Source organism: Salvelinus sp. IW2-2015, linkage group LG10, assembly GCF_002910315.2.
Source record: "Salvelinus sp. IW2-2015 linkage group LG10, ASM291031v2, whole genome shotgun sequence".
Classification (NCBI taxonomy): domain Eukaryota; kingdom Metazoa; phylum Chordata; class Actinopteri; order Salmoniformes; family Salmonidae; genus Salvelinus; species Salvelinus sp. IW2-2015.
In genome coordinates, this window is record NC_036850.1 from 22227474 (window position 1) to 22241516 (window position 14043).

General features: G+C 44.8%; 2 protein-coding genes across 4 annotated transcripts in view; one reads left to right on the forward strand and one right to left on the reverse strand.

Moving 5' to 3' along the window:
- bloc1s6 (biogenesis of lysosomal organelles complex-1, subunit 6, pallidin) overlaps positions 1-2794 on the reverse strand; it is a 4424-nt gene extending 1630 nt beyond the window's left edge. For 2 of the 3 annotated variants that reach the window (XM_023995723.2, XM_023995725.2), the window contains exons 1-2: positions 1779-1862; positions 755-855 (exon numbers count right to left, since the gene is read on the reverse strand). In XM_023995723.2, coding sequence (XP_023851491.1) covers positions 755-805 — 51 coding nt within the window. In that variant the 5' untranslated portion in view covers positions 806-855; positions 1779-1862. Of the gene's footprint in view, positions 1-754; positions 856-1778; positions 1863-2704 lie in introns of those variants that run through there. The other variant, XM_023995724.2, reaches the window with a different exon arrangement.
- Positions 2724-13928, forward strand: slc30a4 (solute carrier family 30 member 4). The gene is given in 10 exon segments (XM_023995722.2): positions 2724-3132; positions 7451-7597; positions 7893-8046; positions 9685-9706; positions 9709-9791; positions 9793-9907; positions 10439-10514; positions 10517-10543; positions 11287-11421; positions 11923-13928. Coding segments are annotated over 10 exon segments (1323 nt in total). The 3' UTR covers positions 12078-13928.
- Positions 13929-14043: the final 115 nt, after the last annotated feature.

Below are 14043 nucleotides of genomic sequence, written 5' to 3' on the forward strand. Positions count from 1 at the left end.
TTCAATAGGGACTGATTTCTCTGCAGGCTGGGAGTCCTCTGTAGGCCGAGAGTCCTGGGGAGTCAGGCTGAAATCTGAGGGGCAATAAACACGTTGTCAATTCTAACCGGTCATATGTAGAAAGACCAGTCCCACTCCTTTCAGTCTGACCTCATGTCAGGGTAGGTCCATGGCCCTAGACTTTTTGGGGCTTTTTTGGGACAGGTCTCGGAGGTGGCAGGTAGCCTAGCAGTTAAGAATGTTGGGCCAGTAACCAAAAGGTCTCTAGTTTGAATCAACGTGCCGACAAGGTGAAAACCCCTAATTGCTCTTAACCCTAATTGCTCCAGGGCCGCCGTTGATAATGGCAGACCCTGACCGTGATCCCACACTCTGAGAGTATCTCAGGGAGAGGGGGATATACAAAGAACACATTTCCAATTCAAATAAGACAAATATACTGTAAGCACACACCAAATTATTTTATTATTATAAGAAACATCTTTGGACCAAAAACTGGTGCAAAGCCTGCCAGTGGAAAAGCACTGAACAGTGACTGATTCACACGCTAGGGTAGACACGAACCGTACTGTCCTGGCTCCAGTATTTAATCTTCACAATGTCTTGTCCAGCATGGTTCCAGAAACTATTGTGAATATGTAACCAGGCCAGCCCAGTACAACTCAACTTGGTTCAGTTTGGTTCTGTAGTCCAAATCAGGCATAAGGGTCTGATTCAGAGTTGAGATAAGCATGTGCAACTCATAACTAGTTACCGTAGCTGCCAGTGTTCTGAGGAGMGTCACGCTGAGACGAGGAACCCTCATCTGCCCTCCCCTSTGTCTCCATGTAGTTCGTCAKTGTCTGATTCTACAGCCTAAAGAAAGCAAGCAGAAGCGCCAAAATTAGCTGTTTAGCGGTGTGCGTGGTGTTTCCAGATTTCTATGAAAGGTGACCTATAATTACTTARAATATCAGTGAAATAGTTTTCCTTCCAAAAAATGGTAATGAAGTATGTCAACAAAGCTTTTCTGTGTTGGAATGGTGTGGGCGTATACTGGTTATTAAAAATATTAATGCAAGTGGACTGCTGATTGGCCAGCTCATCCTTCTGAGTATTACATCACACTATATGACAAAATAGCAAGCCTATTTTTAAAGTTTGAGGTGGGTTTTTTATTTTATGCAAATACAAGTATAGGATGAGTCAACAACATTATTTGGGTATGAGTTAACACAATATGAACTGTTAAAAGTTAACTTTTTTTTTTTTTTAAATGGTGCCCCACCACTGCTAAATTAATATAGGGGAAACACTGGAGATGTTAGCCACTTGGACCCTTGAACCTACTGAGGGGTTGCAAACCCACTTCCTCTTGGAGAAGTGTGCAGACTATTATTCCAGCCCTGCTCTAAAACGCCTGATTCAGCTGATCAAAGGTGATTAGTAGAATCAGGTGTGTTACAGTAGGGCTGGAGCAAATGCCTGAAAAGCCAGTAGCTATTCAGGGAAGGATTGGCAAGCCCTGGCTGAATGTCCTTTGTAAGTGAATGCCTGACTCAGACAACACAACCAGGTATCAATAAAATAGATCAAATAGTAGCTAGCTAGTTTGATATCAGCACGTCTAGGAGAGTGTTATGGTGCCTGGCTATGTTAGCTAGCTATGCCATTCTGAATAAATCTACAAATGCTGTCCACTCTACAGTTAGCTAAGGCAGCAAAACACATTCAAGTCATTCCAAATGGAGGCAATCATGTTATATTGTAAAATATACAGATGATTTTGAACACTTTACCTTTGAAATTAGCTCTCCAAGAACGGCAACGTCTGGAAAACATCATGTGACAGGGCGTCACTCATGTGACTGTGTTTGGACTTCCTGTTTGAACGAATCTAGCTTGATTACTTGTTTCTAAAACTATTAACGGTGCGATGTTGTTAGAGAAATGGTTTTGAACAGAATCACAGTGAGGAAATGGTCTCCCCTAGAAGAGGCTGACGATCGGTAATTTTAACGCATGTTGTAAGAGGAATGTGATGTTTTCAGCTCAGTTAAAAACAGAACTCGAGTCTCCGAGTTAGCTTGGCTAACCAATCAAGCCTCCCCTCTGTCAATGGTGAATCGATTTGTTGGACGGATGAGTTGTTGCCAGACATTATTGTGTGTAGTTAACAAGCTGTTTTCAACGTTAATTTCTTTAATGACAACGAGTAATTTGCATGCAGACAACTAGCAAGCTGTTTTGATTCAGCCGAGTGTGGATGCATTGTTTGTGTGCTTTTCTGTTGGAGGTGCTGTTATCCCCCATTGAAGTTCTCCTCGAATCATCAGAATTCTCTGAAATGGAATAGTTATAATTTTCAGTGCATGAAATTGAATATGTAGGCTTCCTTAAATCAATGTCCACCTCGGKGTATTCTGTTACACGGGTAGACGATCGAAACATACTTACAAATGGCAACCTGTTGTGCAGTTAGCTATTACATTTCAAATAAATCCTCTTTATTATACTGTGCCGTTTTAACAGACACTGGGTGTGTTCTAAGTAACGATAGGACMTTTTCTTTCTGCTAATGATTAATTATCTCCATGTTTCAGGTGTGTCAACACAGATGTAACGTTACAACCACAACCACTGATTCAGTACGTTATAAGACGGCCGTATGGTGACAAGCACACCAAGCTCGGAACGGTATAATTGAAAGTTAACAGCTACTGACCTGTCAACTGGAGTTAACGATGTCCGGTGGTGCGAGCTTCATGAGCAAGGTGCGGTCCGCCTTTAGGAAGGAGCCTGAGGACTGGGACCTGAGCGACACGGCGCCGTTTGACCTCTCTGGGGACGAGCTCGCGGAGGATGAGGCGCCCAAGTTCAACAAACTCAAAGTGGTGGTTTCCGGTGATATGGAGGACTACGCAGCAGGGGCACCGTCGAACGGCGTCGCGGTGAACACAGTGGTGGTGGATGATGACGATTCGCTGCTCGACTCGTCCTCGGGGAGCTTGGGGAGCCCCGGTGTCAACATGGACCGGTCGCAGTGTGAGAGCTGCACGAGGAAGAGAGAGGGGGTTAAACGGAGGAGAGTGATGAAGAAGTTGGRGTGCGCCTCTGTGTTGTATTTCCTCTTCATGATTGGAGAACTGATAGGTGAGCAGACAAAACACACTACACTAGTGTTACAGTACTGACTACAGACTCTCATTATACACTGTTAGTACTGTGAGGTTAAAGCTGTGGCCTTCAAGTTCCAATCAAATCAATTTGGTATGATGTTTGGAGCATTGACTTCCAAGTTCCAAACTGAAGTAGCCCGAGTAGACCTACTCACTAGCGCTGGTCCTGGAGAGGTACTGCGGTAGCCCGAGTAGACCTACTCACTAGCGCTGGTTCTGGAGAGGTAACTGAGATGTAGGTCCCGAGTAAGACTACTCACTAGCGCTGGTCCTGGAGAGGTACTGACGTAGCCCGAGTAGACCTACTCACTAGCGCTGGTCCTGGAGAGGTACTGAAGTAGCCCGAGTAGACCTACTCACTAGCGTGCTGGTCCTGGAGAGGTACTGAAGTAGCCTGAGTAGACCTACTCACTAGCGCTGGTCCTGGAGAGGTACTGCGGTAGCACTGCAAGCCCAGCCGCTAGAGCACACCTGATTCCACTAACCAACTAATCATCAACACCTTTTATTAGGTGAATTAAGAGTGTTAGTGATGGCTGAAATTGAAGTCTGCAGTGTACGCCCTGTATCTCTCCAGGACCAGGGCTGGGGACAGCTGTAGACTGTACTCCCACATCAACATTGTGATTATAGGTCGACCGCACATTATTCGGAATGGCCGATTTCAAGTTTAAATAACAATCGGTAATTTGGACGCCGATTTTTGATTTTTTTTACACCTTTATTTAACTAGGCAAGTCAGTTAAGAACACATTCTTATTTTCAATGAACAACCTACCGTTCCTAGGCCAACTGCCTTGTTCAGGGCGAAGAACGACAGATTTTTACCTTGTTAGCTCAGGGATTCAATCTTGCAACTTTACGGTTAACTAGTCCAACGCTCTAACCACCTGCTCACGAGGAGCCCGCCTGTTACGCGAATGCAGTAAGAAGCCAAGGTAAGTTGCTAGCTAGCATTAAACTTATCTTTATAAAGACAAATCAATCAATCATAACCACTAGTTATACCTACACATGGTTGATGATATTACTAGTGTCCTGCGTTGCATATAATCGATGCGGTGCGTATTCGCGAAAAAGGACTGTCCTTGCTCCAATGTGTACCTAACCATAAACATCAATGCCTTTTCTAAAAAATCATACACAGAAGTTATATATTTTTAAACCTGCATATTTAGCTAAAAGAAATCCAGGTTAGCAGGCAATATTAACCAGGTGAAATTGTGTCACTTCTTCTTGCGTTCATTGCACGCAGATCAGGGTTATATGCAAGCATTTTGGACCGCCTGGCTCATGCGAACTAATTTGGCCAGAATTTTACGTAATTATGACATAACATTGAAGGTTGTGCAATGTAACAGGAATATTTAGACGATGATGATGCCACCCTTTAGAATAATAGAACGGTTCCGTATTTCACTGAAAGAATAAATGTTTTTGTTTTGAGATGAAGTTTCCGATGATGGTTCGACCATATTAATGACCTAAGGCTCGTATTTCTGTGTGTTATTTATGTTATAATTAAGTATGATTTGATAGAGCAGTCTGACTGAGGGCGATGGGGCACCAGCAGGCTCGTAAGCATTCATTCAAACAGCACTTTCGTGCCAGCAGCTCTGCTGTTTATGATTCAAGCCTATCAACTCCGCGATTAGCCTGGTGTAACAATGTGAAATGGCTAGCTAGTAGCAAACGTCACTCGCTCTCAGACTTGGAGTAGTTGTTCCCCTTGCTATGCATGGGTAAACGCTGCTTCGAGGGTGGCTGTTGTCGATGTGTTTCCTGGTTCGAGCCCAGGTAGCGGCGGGAGGAGGGGATGGAAGCTATACTGTTACACTGGCAGTACTAAGAGTCATATAGAACATCCAATAGTCAAATGGTATATGAAATACAAATCGTAAAGAGAGAAATAGTCCTATAATTCCTATAATAACTAAACCTAAAACTTCTTACTGGGAATATTGAAGCTATGTTAAAAGGAACCAGCAGCTTTCATATGTTTCTCATGTTCTGAGCAAGGAACTTAAACGTTAGCTTTCTTACATGGCACATATTGCACTTTTTACTTTCTTCTCCAACCTTTGTTTTTGCTAATTTAAACCAATTGAACATGTTTCATTATTTATTTTTGAAAGCTAAATATTGATTTTTGATATGTATATTATAATTAATTAATAGGGTTCATTCAGTATTGTTTGTAATAATCATTATTACAAAATAAATTTTAAAATCGTCCGATTATCGGTATCGTGCGGCTTTTTTTGGGTCTCATAATCCGGTATCGGTGGTGATGGCGCTTGGAAAAAATCCAATGGACTATCGTGCGGATCGCCCCTCATCTCCGATAAGACTCTCTGTTCTTTAGTGTCAGGATTACATGCCATCCGAAGGGTTTTAGGATAGCAGGTGGGCTGCTAGGAGAAGTAATTGGTGCTGGCAGTGGAATCTGGAATCTTAGTGCGGTCATTCGGGTAGAAACCGTCCGCTGCATAGCTGGCCCCAGGTGAAGAAGTTGGGGGATGTTTTTCTTATAAACATAACATGGTGCGTAAAATGAGTTTGTAGGGGCACCTGTTGATAGTTAGAGGAGTGAATCGGATCTAGGATTCTTCAAGTGTGAGCACTCATGCATTTTGGTGAAGTAGATGCTTCTGGCCGGCATGTTGGGCTGAGAAGGCACAATAACACCACAACACCTAGAGATGAGAGATTTGTGTTTTGATTATGTTCTGAGAAATACCAAGATGGTGAATGACTAACTAACAGGTGTGTTTGTTGTAGGTGGAGATTGTATGCTTAACAGCTTGTTGGGTGTCTGGTAGGTGGAGATGTAGCTAACCTTTGTTGTGTGGTGTCTTTCGGTAGGTTGGAGATGTAGCCTGAACGCTTGTGTGGTGGTCGTGTAGGTGGAGATGTAGTAACAGCTGTGGTGTGTGTGCTCTGTAGGTGGTGAGATGTGGCTAACAGCTTGGCTGTGTGTCTGTAGGTTGGAGATGTAGCTTAACGTCTGCTTGGTGGTCTGTGAGGTGGAAGTAATGTAAGCTACACTCTGGTGGTGTCCGTAGGGTGGGGAATGTCGCTAAAGCTGTCTGGGTGTGTGGTCCTTGTAGAGTGGAGATGTTAAGCTAAAGCTTGTGGGTGTGTTGTTAGTGGGATGGTGCTAGCGCTTCTGTGGTGTTCTGTAGTGGAGATGTGGCTAACAGCTCTGTGTGGTGTGCCCTGTAGGTTGGAGTAATGGTAGCTACAGCTGTGTGTCTGTAGGATAAGACGAGTGTAAGCTAACAGCTCGTGTGTGGTCTGTAGGGATGGAGATGGTAGCTAACAGGCTCGTGTGGTGTCCTGTAGGTGGAGAATGTAGGTTCTACGTTCTGTGTGGTTGTCTGTAGGTGGATGATGTAGCTAACGAGCTCCTGTGTGGTCTTGTAGTGGGATGTAGGCTAACAGCTCTGTGTGGGTCTGGTCGGTGGAATGATGGTAGGCTAACAGCTTGGTTGTGTGTCTGAGTTAAGAGGGTGGAGGATGTAGCTAAACAGCTGTGTGTGGTCTGGTAGGTGGGTAGATTAGCTAAAGGCTGGTGCTGTGTCTGTAGGTTGGAGATGTAATAAGCTTAACAGCTATCTGGTGTCGTCCTGTAAGGTGAGTATGTAGCTAACATGCTCAGTGATGTGTCTGTAAGGTGGAGATGTAGCTAAACAGCTCTGTGTGTCTGTAGTGGAGATGTAGTAAAGGCTTTGCTGTGGTTTGTGCTGTAGGTGTGGGATGGTAGGCCTACAGCTCTGGTGTGGTGGTTCCTGTAAGTGGGAGAGTGTAGCTCAGGTGTGGTGAGATAGTCTTGTAGGGGAGAATTGTAGTACACTATAGGTGTGTGTGCATGGCTGTGGTGGAGATTAGTAAAACAGCTTGTGTGTGTCTGTAGTAGATGTAAGGCCCTAACGCGTGTGTGTGTTGTGTGTTGTAGTTGGGAGGTGGAGATGTAAGCTAACGATGGCTTTGTCCTGTGTGGGTCTGTTAGGTGGAGAATGTGTAGACGGAGCTTAATTATTGGTTAGCCTATGATATGATAGAGATTTGTAATGGTGCAGGTTGTCAGGATAGCCAGATATAAGTACGAGTAAATGGATAGCGGCACTTTGATTGGTGGCGGAGGCCAAAATCTGAATCCTCAGGCTCTCAGGTCTGCGTACCCAGTTCCATCCATACCCACATGTGCAGTCATAGCCGGCCCTAGCCTTTTGTGGGCCCTAAGTGAAATTTTGTTGCCGATAATGTATTTAATGTCTCTGTGTGTCTAGGTGGTTATGTAGCTAACAGTCTGGCCATAATGACTGATGCTCTCCACATGTTAACTGACCTGATTGGGATAGTGGTGTCTCTGCTGGCRCTGTGGCTGTCTGCTAAACCACCCACCAACAGATTCACCTTCGGACTGCATCGCCTAGGTACGTTACTGTTACTCCTCTCCTCTTGTTCCATAAAGATACATCTAGAAAGTTAACATATTTTTGAGATGGAATGTGAGGTCGGCAGTGTTTTGATCTTGTATCATGTTTCTCTCCTCAGACTGTAAGGAAAGTGACTTTGTGATTGAGAAGCTCAGAGGTTACTACTGTTTCAGAGCCTCCTGTTTAATAGATGCAGACAGTAAACTGTTAACATGTTACATTCAGCTGTCCAGTATAAACGTGCCGGTACATTATTTGGTCCATCTCATCTCTGTGTCTCTACCCCCCATAGAGGTGGTATCAGCCGGTATCAGTGTGTTACTCATCTACATCCTAACGGGGGTGTTGTTGAACGAGGCGGTGCAGAGAACTGTCAGTCAGGACTTTGAAATCAACGGAGATGCCATGCTCATCACTGCAGCTGTGGGGGTCGCTGTCAACCTAGTGTGAGTAGCTGAGTACACACCTGCATGCACACACACATGCATTGTCACACACACAGACAGAGAGTGCAGTCATTATGCACCAGAACGCTCATCTGCCCTGACAGTGGGGAGGAGGGATTCCAGTTAGAGTGAATGAATGATGAAGCTTCCTTGTTTCCAGCCAAGGACAGCAGTGTGTCTTGCTGTAAAAGACCCACAGTCAGTGTATGATGACATGTCATAAACTACTGCAGTACAAAGGTCTTCTCGTCTCCACTCCACACTACTGGAGCTATATTACTTTTCAATTGTGTGACTCACTTGGTTAGAGCGTGGCGTGTGTAGAGTGTTGTTGATGATGGTAAGTGCGGCGATGGGTTAAGGGCCGGCGTTGTAGGATGAAGGGCGGCGTGTGTAGATGAAGGGCGGCGTGTGTAGATGCAGGGCGGCGTGTGTAGATGCAGGGCGGCGTGTGTAGATGCAGGGCGGCGTGTGTAGATGCAGGCGGGCGTGTGTAGATGCAGGGCGGCGTTGTAGATGCAGGGCGCGTGGTAGATGCAGGGCCTGTGTAGATGCAGGCGGCGTGTGTAGATGCAGGGCGCTGTGTAGATGCAGGCGGCGTGTGTAATGCAGGGCGGGCGTGTGTAGATGCAGGGCGGCGTACTGTGACGGCCCTGAATTTGTCTGAACCGTCTCAGTGCTTCTCCTTCTAATAGGGCGCTTCCCCTTTAATCCCAATTAAATAGCCAGCATCAGCTGCGCAAAAGTGGGTTGTGTTGGCGACGCGAATGAGGATGTGTTCAACCCTCAGTTCCGAAGCTGCTCTACCGTTTGTTTTTGTGCTTTTAAAAGTGTGCTTTGTAGCCTAATAGCGACTTTACCCAGGCTCGGATCCACTCCTGCGTCCGTGGACTACACCTCTCCGTTGTTCTTCGTGCCTTTCTCCGCTGGAGATCTGTTAGCGGATTGGATTGTCTGACTGACCGACTGACTACAAACTTTTTGTTTACGGTATTTCATTAGTTTTGGTGTGATGTATACCGTGATGATTTATGTAGCTAGTAGTAGTTGAGGACTTATTAAGAATGGATAAGCTTATGGTTGTGTGGTAAAATAATTGTTATTTTGATTGTATGATTGATACTGGGTTTACGCTACACTTGTATGAACGGACAAACATTGCGTGACTAAGGTCACTTGAGTTCCCTGAACTCTTTTAGGCCCGAGGTACAGGACCTTTCTGGAGGAACCAAAACTCATGTGTTTATTATTGTTGATCATTTTGGTAATACAACCCACGCAAAAGAATACCGTCATTTCCAATGTTTTAAGGGGTTATTAAAAGTGTATTTCCATCCTGACTTTTACATAAGTCCTTTGTATTGGTGTAGACTTGACGGACCAGATGGGACTCATTCCCTTCCAAACCAAAAGGAGAAACCAATATTTCTCTGGTTGGCACAACCTACCTGGCACCCCTATAAATAATAACCTCAAGTCAAAACCGTTAGTGTGTTGATGAGCGTGGTGTGTGTAGATGATTGAAGTGTAGCCTCAATCATGTATAGTAATGATTAAACGTAGTAGTACATAATTAAACGGCCACCAGAAGTTAAAGCAAACTGACAAATCTCTCTCCTCTCTCATATTTATTATAAGTATGGGTTTCCTCCTGAACCAGACCGTAACGGTCACCTCCACTCCCACGGGGTCATGGTCACCACACGGTGTTCCCCTCCACCCTCACATGGCCACAGCCACGTGGCCCCTCAGCCCAGGGTCCCCAGGCAGCCTGGCAGTCAGGGCAGCCTTCATCCATGCACTGGGAGACCTGGTCCAGAGTATAGGGGTCCTCATAGCTGCCTACATCGTACGCTTCAAGGTAGGCTGCAACGTCTGACCTGGGAGCAGGAAGAGGGGTTAAAGATCCATTTATTTGGAACTGTTTTAATGTTGAAGGGATGAATGGGATGGTAAGGGCTTTCTTGTCGGGCCAGGTTGTGTTCATTAGTCCATGCAACAGGAAAAAGTTGTATAACATTTTGCAAGTGAAAACGCAAATTACCGTTTCTTATTGCAGGGTTTCCCAAACTCTGTTCTGGGGTCCCCCTTGGGAGCATGCTTTGGCTTTGTACCTATGGTCCTGGGGCCCCCCCTGGCAGCATGTTTTGGTTTGCCCTAGCACTACACAACTGATTCAAATCATCAATGCTTGATGAGAGTCGGTTATTTGAATCAGCTGTGTAGTGCTACGGCTAAATCCAAAACCTGTATTCAGTGGGAGCCCCAGGACCGAGTTCAGGAAACCCTGCCTTATTGGACGAGTGCAGATAGAAAGGAACTATTTGTCTGTTTCCTTCAGTTTGTGCCTAAAGACCAAGCTGTTAGATTGACCTGACCTTTGCCCCCCTAGCCAGAGTACAAGCTGGCGGACCCCATCTGTACCTACATCTTCTCTATCCTGGTGCTGTTCACAACGATACGCATCATACGGACACGGGAGTCATCGTCCTCGAGGGTGAGACAACAGCTACATGTATTACAGTTCATATATTAGCCCAGTGTTTCCCAACTCCAGTCCCCCCAACAGTACACATTGTTGTAGCCCCGGACAAACTCACCTGATTCAACTCATTGAGGGGATGATGTTTAGTTGAATCAGGTGTTTGTCTMGGGCTACAACAAAACTGTGTTGTTGGGAACCTGTGTACTGTGTGATTTAGATCAGTGGTTCTCAGTCCTGGTCTTGGGGGCATAAAGGGGTGCACATTTTAGTTTAAGCCCTAGCACTTGATTCAACTCATCAAGCCTTTGATTTGCTAGGGCAAAAGCAAAACGTGCTGCCAGGGGGGGCCCCAGGACCAGTAATAGGAACCGCTGATCTAGATCATACCATCATGTCCTGGAGGGACGGCGATAAACTACGTCATATTTCTGCTCGTTGTTAACCAGACAGATCTACTGTCATCAGAACAAATGCTTATTCTATTCACTTCCTGTCTGACACTGCCATGAACTCTAACCATGATTATATAGATCTGCTTTAATATACTTAGTCCTGCACTAAAACACACTTTCAATTGCCTAATCTGGAGCTGTAAAAATGTCCCATAGTGTTTAAATAATAGTAGATTGTTCTCACGCTATGAAAGGGACAAGTCTTTTGCTAGCAACTTACTGTACATGGCAACAAGACTCGCTAGAGAGAAACAATGTTGACGTTCTGAGTGTCATGAAACTGAAAGTGTGTGTTGCTGTTAGGGGCACCCAGGCATGTGGACGTTCAGCGAATCAGAGAAGACCTTCTGAAGTTGGAGGACGTCCAATCAGTTGACGAGCTCAACGTGTGGGCATTAACCGYTGACAAGACCTCCGCCCTCGCACACCTGCTGCTCTGTGAGTGACCTTTGACTTCCTCTCCTTTGTTAYTTGTACACATGGCATGTGGAGTGCATTCTGTTGATGGGTTTAGGAACTCTACACTCTGGTTGTATCTCAAATAGTCTATCTGTGATTTTTATTTAACTAGGCAAGTCAGTTAAGAATAAATTCTTATTTACAATGATGCTGTGCCAATTGTGCGCCGCCCTAAGGGACTCCCAATCACGGCCGGTTGTGCCGGCCTGGAATCGAACCAGGGTCTGTATTGATGCCTCTAGCCCTGAGATGCAGTATCTTAGACCGCTGCGCCACTCGGGGGACTAAAGGGGTGCACATTCTTCACATCCTATGTCCTCGACCCTTCTCAACTGTATTGGAGAAGTTCCAAGGTCCTTCCCTCGGACCTACTTCTCCAATGGATTTTAACAAGGAGGCGTCGAGAGAGGATGTGAGGAATCGATGAAAGATAAATGAAGAGCCAGTGTCCTAACCAATTTCTGTGCATTGTGCTTCTAGCGCCCTCTAGTGCCAGTGCGTGGGAGGACGTGCAGGCCAAGGCCAGACACCTGTTGATCCACACCTACGGCCTGACCAGGTGCACCGTGCAGGTCCAGACACACAGAAACAGGGCTACACGCACCTGTACACACTGCCGAGAGTCCACCGCATAGCCTGAATAAAACACACACAGTCTGAGGACGTTAAACCAGACTGGTGCCAAAGCGGTGTGAATTGATCTGGTCTATGCCATCGCCAGGATATTCGGACTGACAGTCAGATGCACATTTTATTTTTAAAGGACAGCTGATTCCTCCTGGGCTGTTGACCTGCTTGCAAAGCTTTCTGAAGAGGGGTTGAAAATCTTAACTTCTCAACAAAACAAAAGATCTATAATCACCATTAAAGCCTGTAAATGTTTAACATTATTCCTTTTTTTGGTACTTCTATAATTGAACTGTGTTATGTTTGTTTGAGCGCTCTATACTTGACTGTAGGTGTTATATTGTTTCCAGTGGGGTGACAACAGGGAATGTGTCTCTGTGGGTTCATCTCAATTCTATTTCTTTGATTCCTTGCATCCTCTCTTCTTGCTGCCTCACAACATCGGAGGAGAAGTTCTGAGGGGGGACATCAGATTCAGGACAATTAAGATTCACTGTGTCTTTCATCCTCTCCTCACAAGGTAGAACCACTGGGATCTACTCTGACCTGTTAAGGACCAATCCTAATATGAATATGCACCTGTATGTAAAAGGCTGGCACGCCAATGCAACAACTTACACAAGAATGCAAGTTAACTGTGTGATTATCTGACGTTAGTATTGGTTTTCTAGTGTATCAGTGTTTGACTAGGTTGATGTGAGGCTGTGTCTGAATGTTACTAGCTGTCCAATCCTTTCTTCCTTGTTTCCTCAACTCCTCAAAGTTAATTGGCGGAGAGGATCCAAGGTCCTACCCTCTGACGACCAATGAGCTTTGAGAGGAATTGAGGGGGGGGGGGAGGACTGAGGAAGCTAGTAACGGTTTCAGGCACAGCCAGAAATGAGGCCCAGGCCGTCTCTAAAAGGTTAATCCATACATCTTATGTATTATTGATCTGATGATCGTGTCCATATTGCCTTTGCTAATGTGTTTGAAAATGGCTTCTCCTTTACTGACCGTGTTGAACCAGTAGACAGAGAGGATGTGTTTTTATGTTAAAAGGGTGATCTGAATTTAGAGTACTGACCACACACACTTTAGGTGTTGTTTCTTTAACAGGAAACTGACTTTGAATCATGTTTAATACATGACTACTGCTTCTAGTTAATATCAGCCAGTTTTATTTGCTTATCAGATTGATTCTGTCAACATTTCAGAAATGCAGTATTGTTCCATAAGCATTGAGGGCTGTGAGATGCCAATATTTATCATAAGCATAATTCAGTCATTGTGGTGCGTATATAAATACATTTCGCATTATGTCTTTCAGGTCTTGGTTGGTTCCTTAAACCACTGTCAGTCTTCCTGTCCAAGCTTATCAACATGTTGAGTGGAACAGACTAAAATGACATTTTCTTAACTGCAAATCAGTTCAGTATATGCATTACCTGCCTTGTTGCTCTTGTTTTGATTTATTTTATGTTAATTTTAAAAGGTATTGGTCTCATGTCAGGGTGGCTCTCTACAGCAGCACTCACCAGTGTTTCAGTGATTTGCCATTCATTCCTTCAGTCTGAACACTTAAGGCTCTGCTCCAATATCCACACTTGTGTACTACTACGTAGAATGAAGTATGGATACGTCCCAAATGGCATACTAATATGGGCATTGAACCGAGACTTCTATCCCTTAACATCAGGATGCAGTATTACCTGGTTGATCACATGATCAGCTGTTTGTTTAAATGATTCATGGTTATCAATCTGAGTTAATTTATCACTAGACTAAGACCTGTCTGAGTGCACTCTCACTTCCCTTTACTCAACTGGCAGATCCATTGACTGGAAACATGTGAATAAAGAACCTGTTACATTTAGAAATAATGTCTTTTGAACACTGACTTAAAGAGTTGTGGTTTGTTCTGCTTCTAAAGGGGACTAGAGCAGAGGTATTCAACACGGATGCTGCTGGTAAGCTTCCTTGACTTAGCCAAAA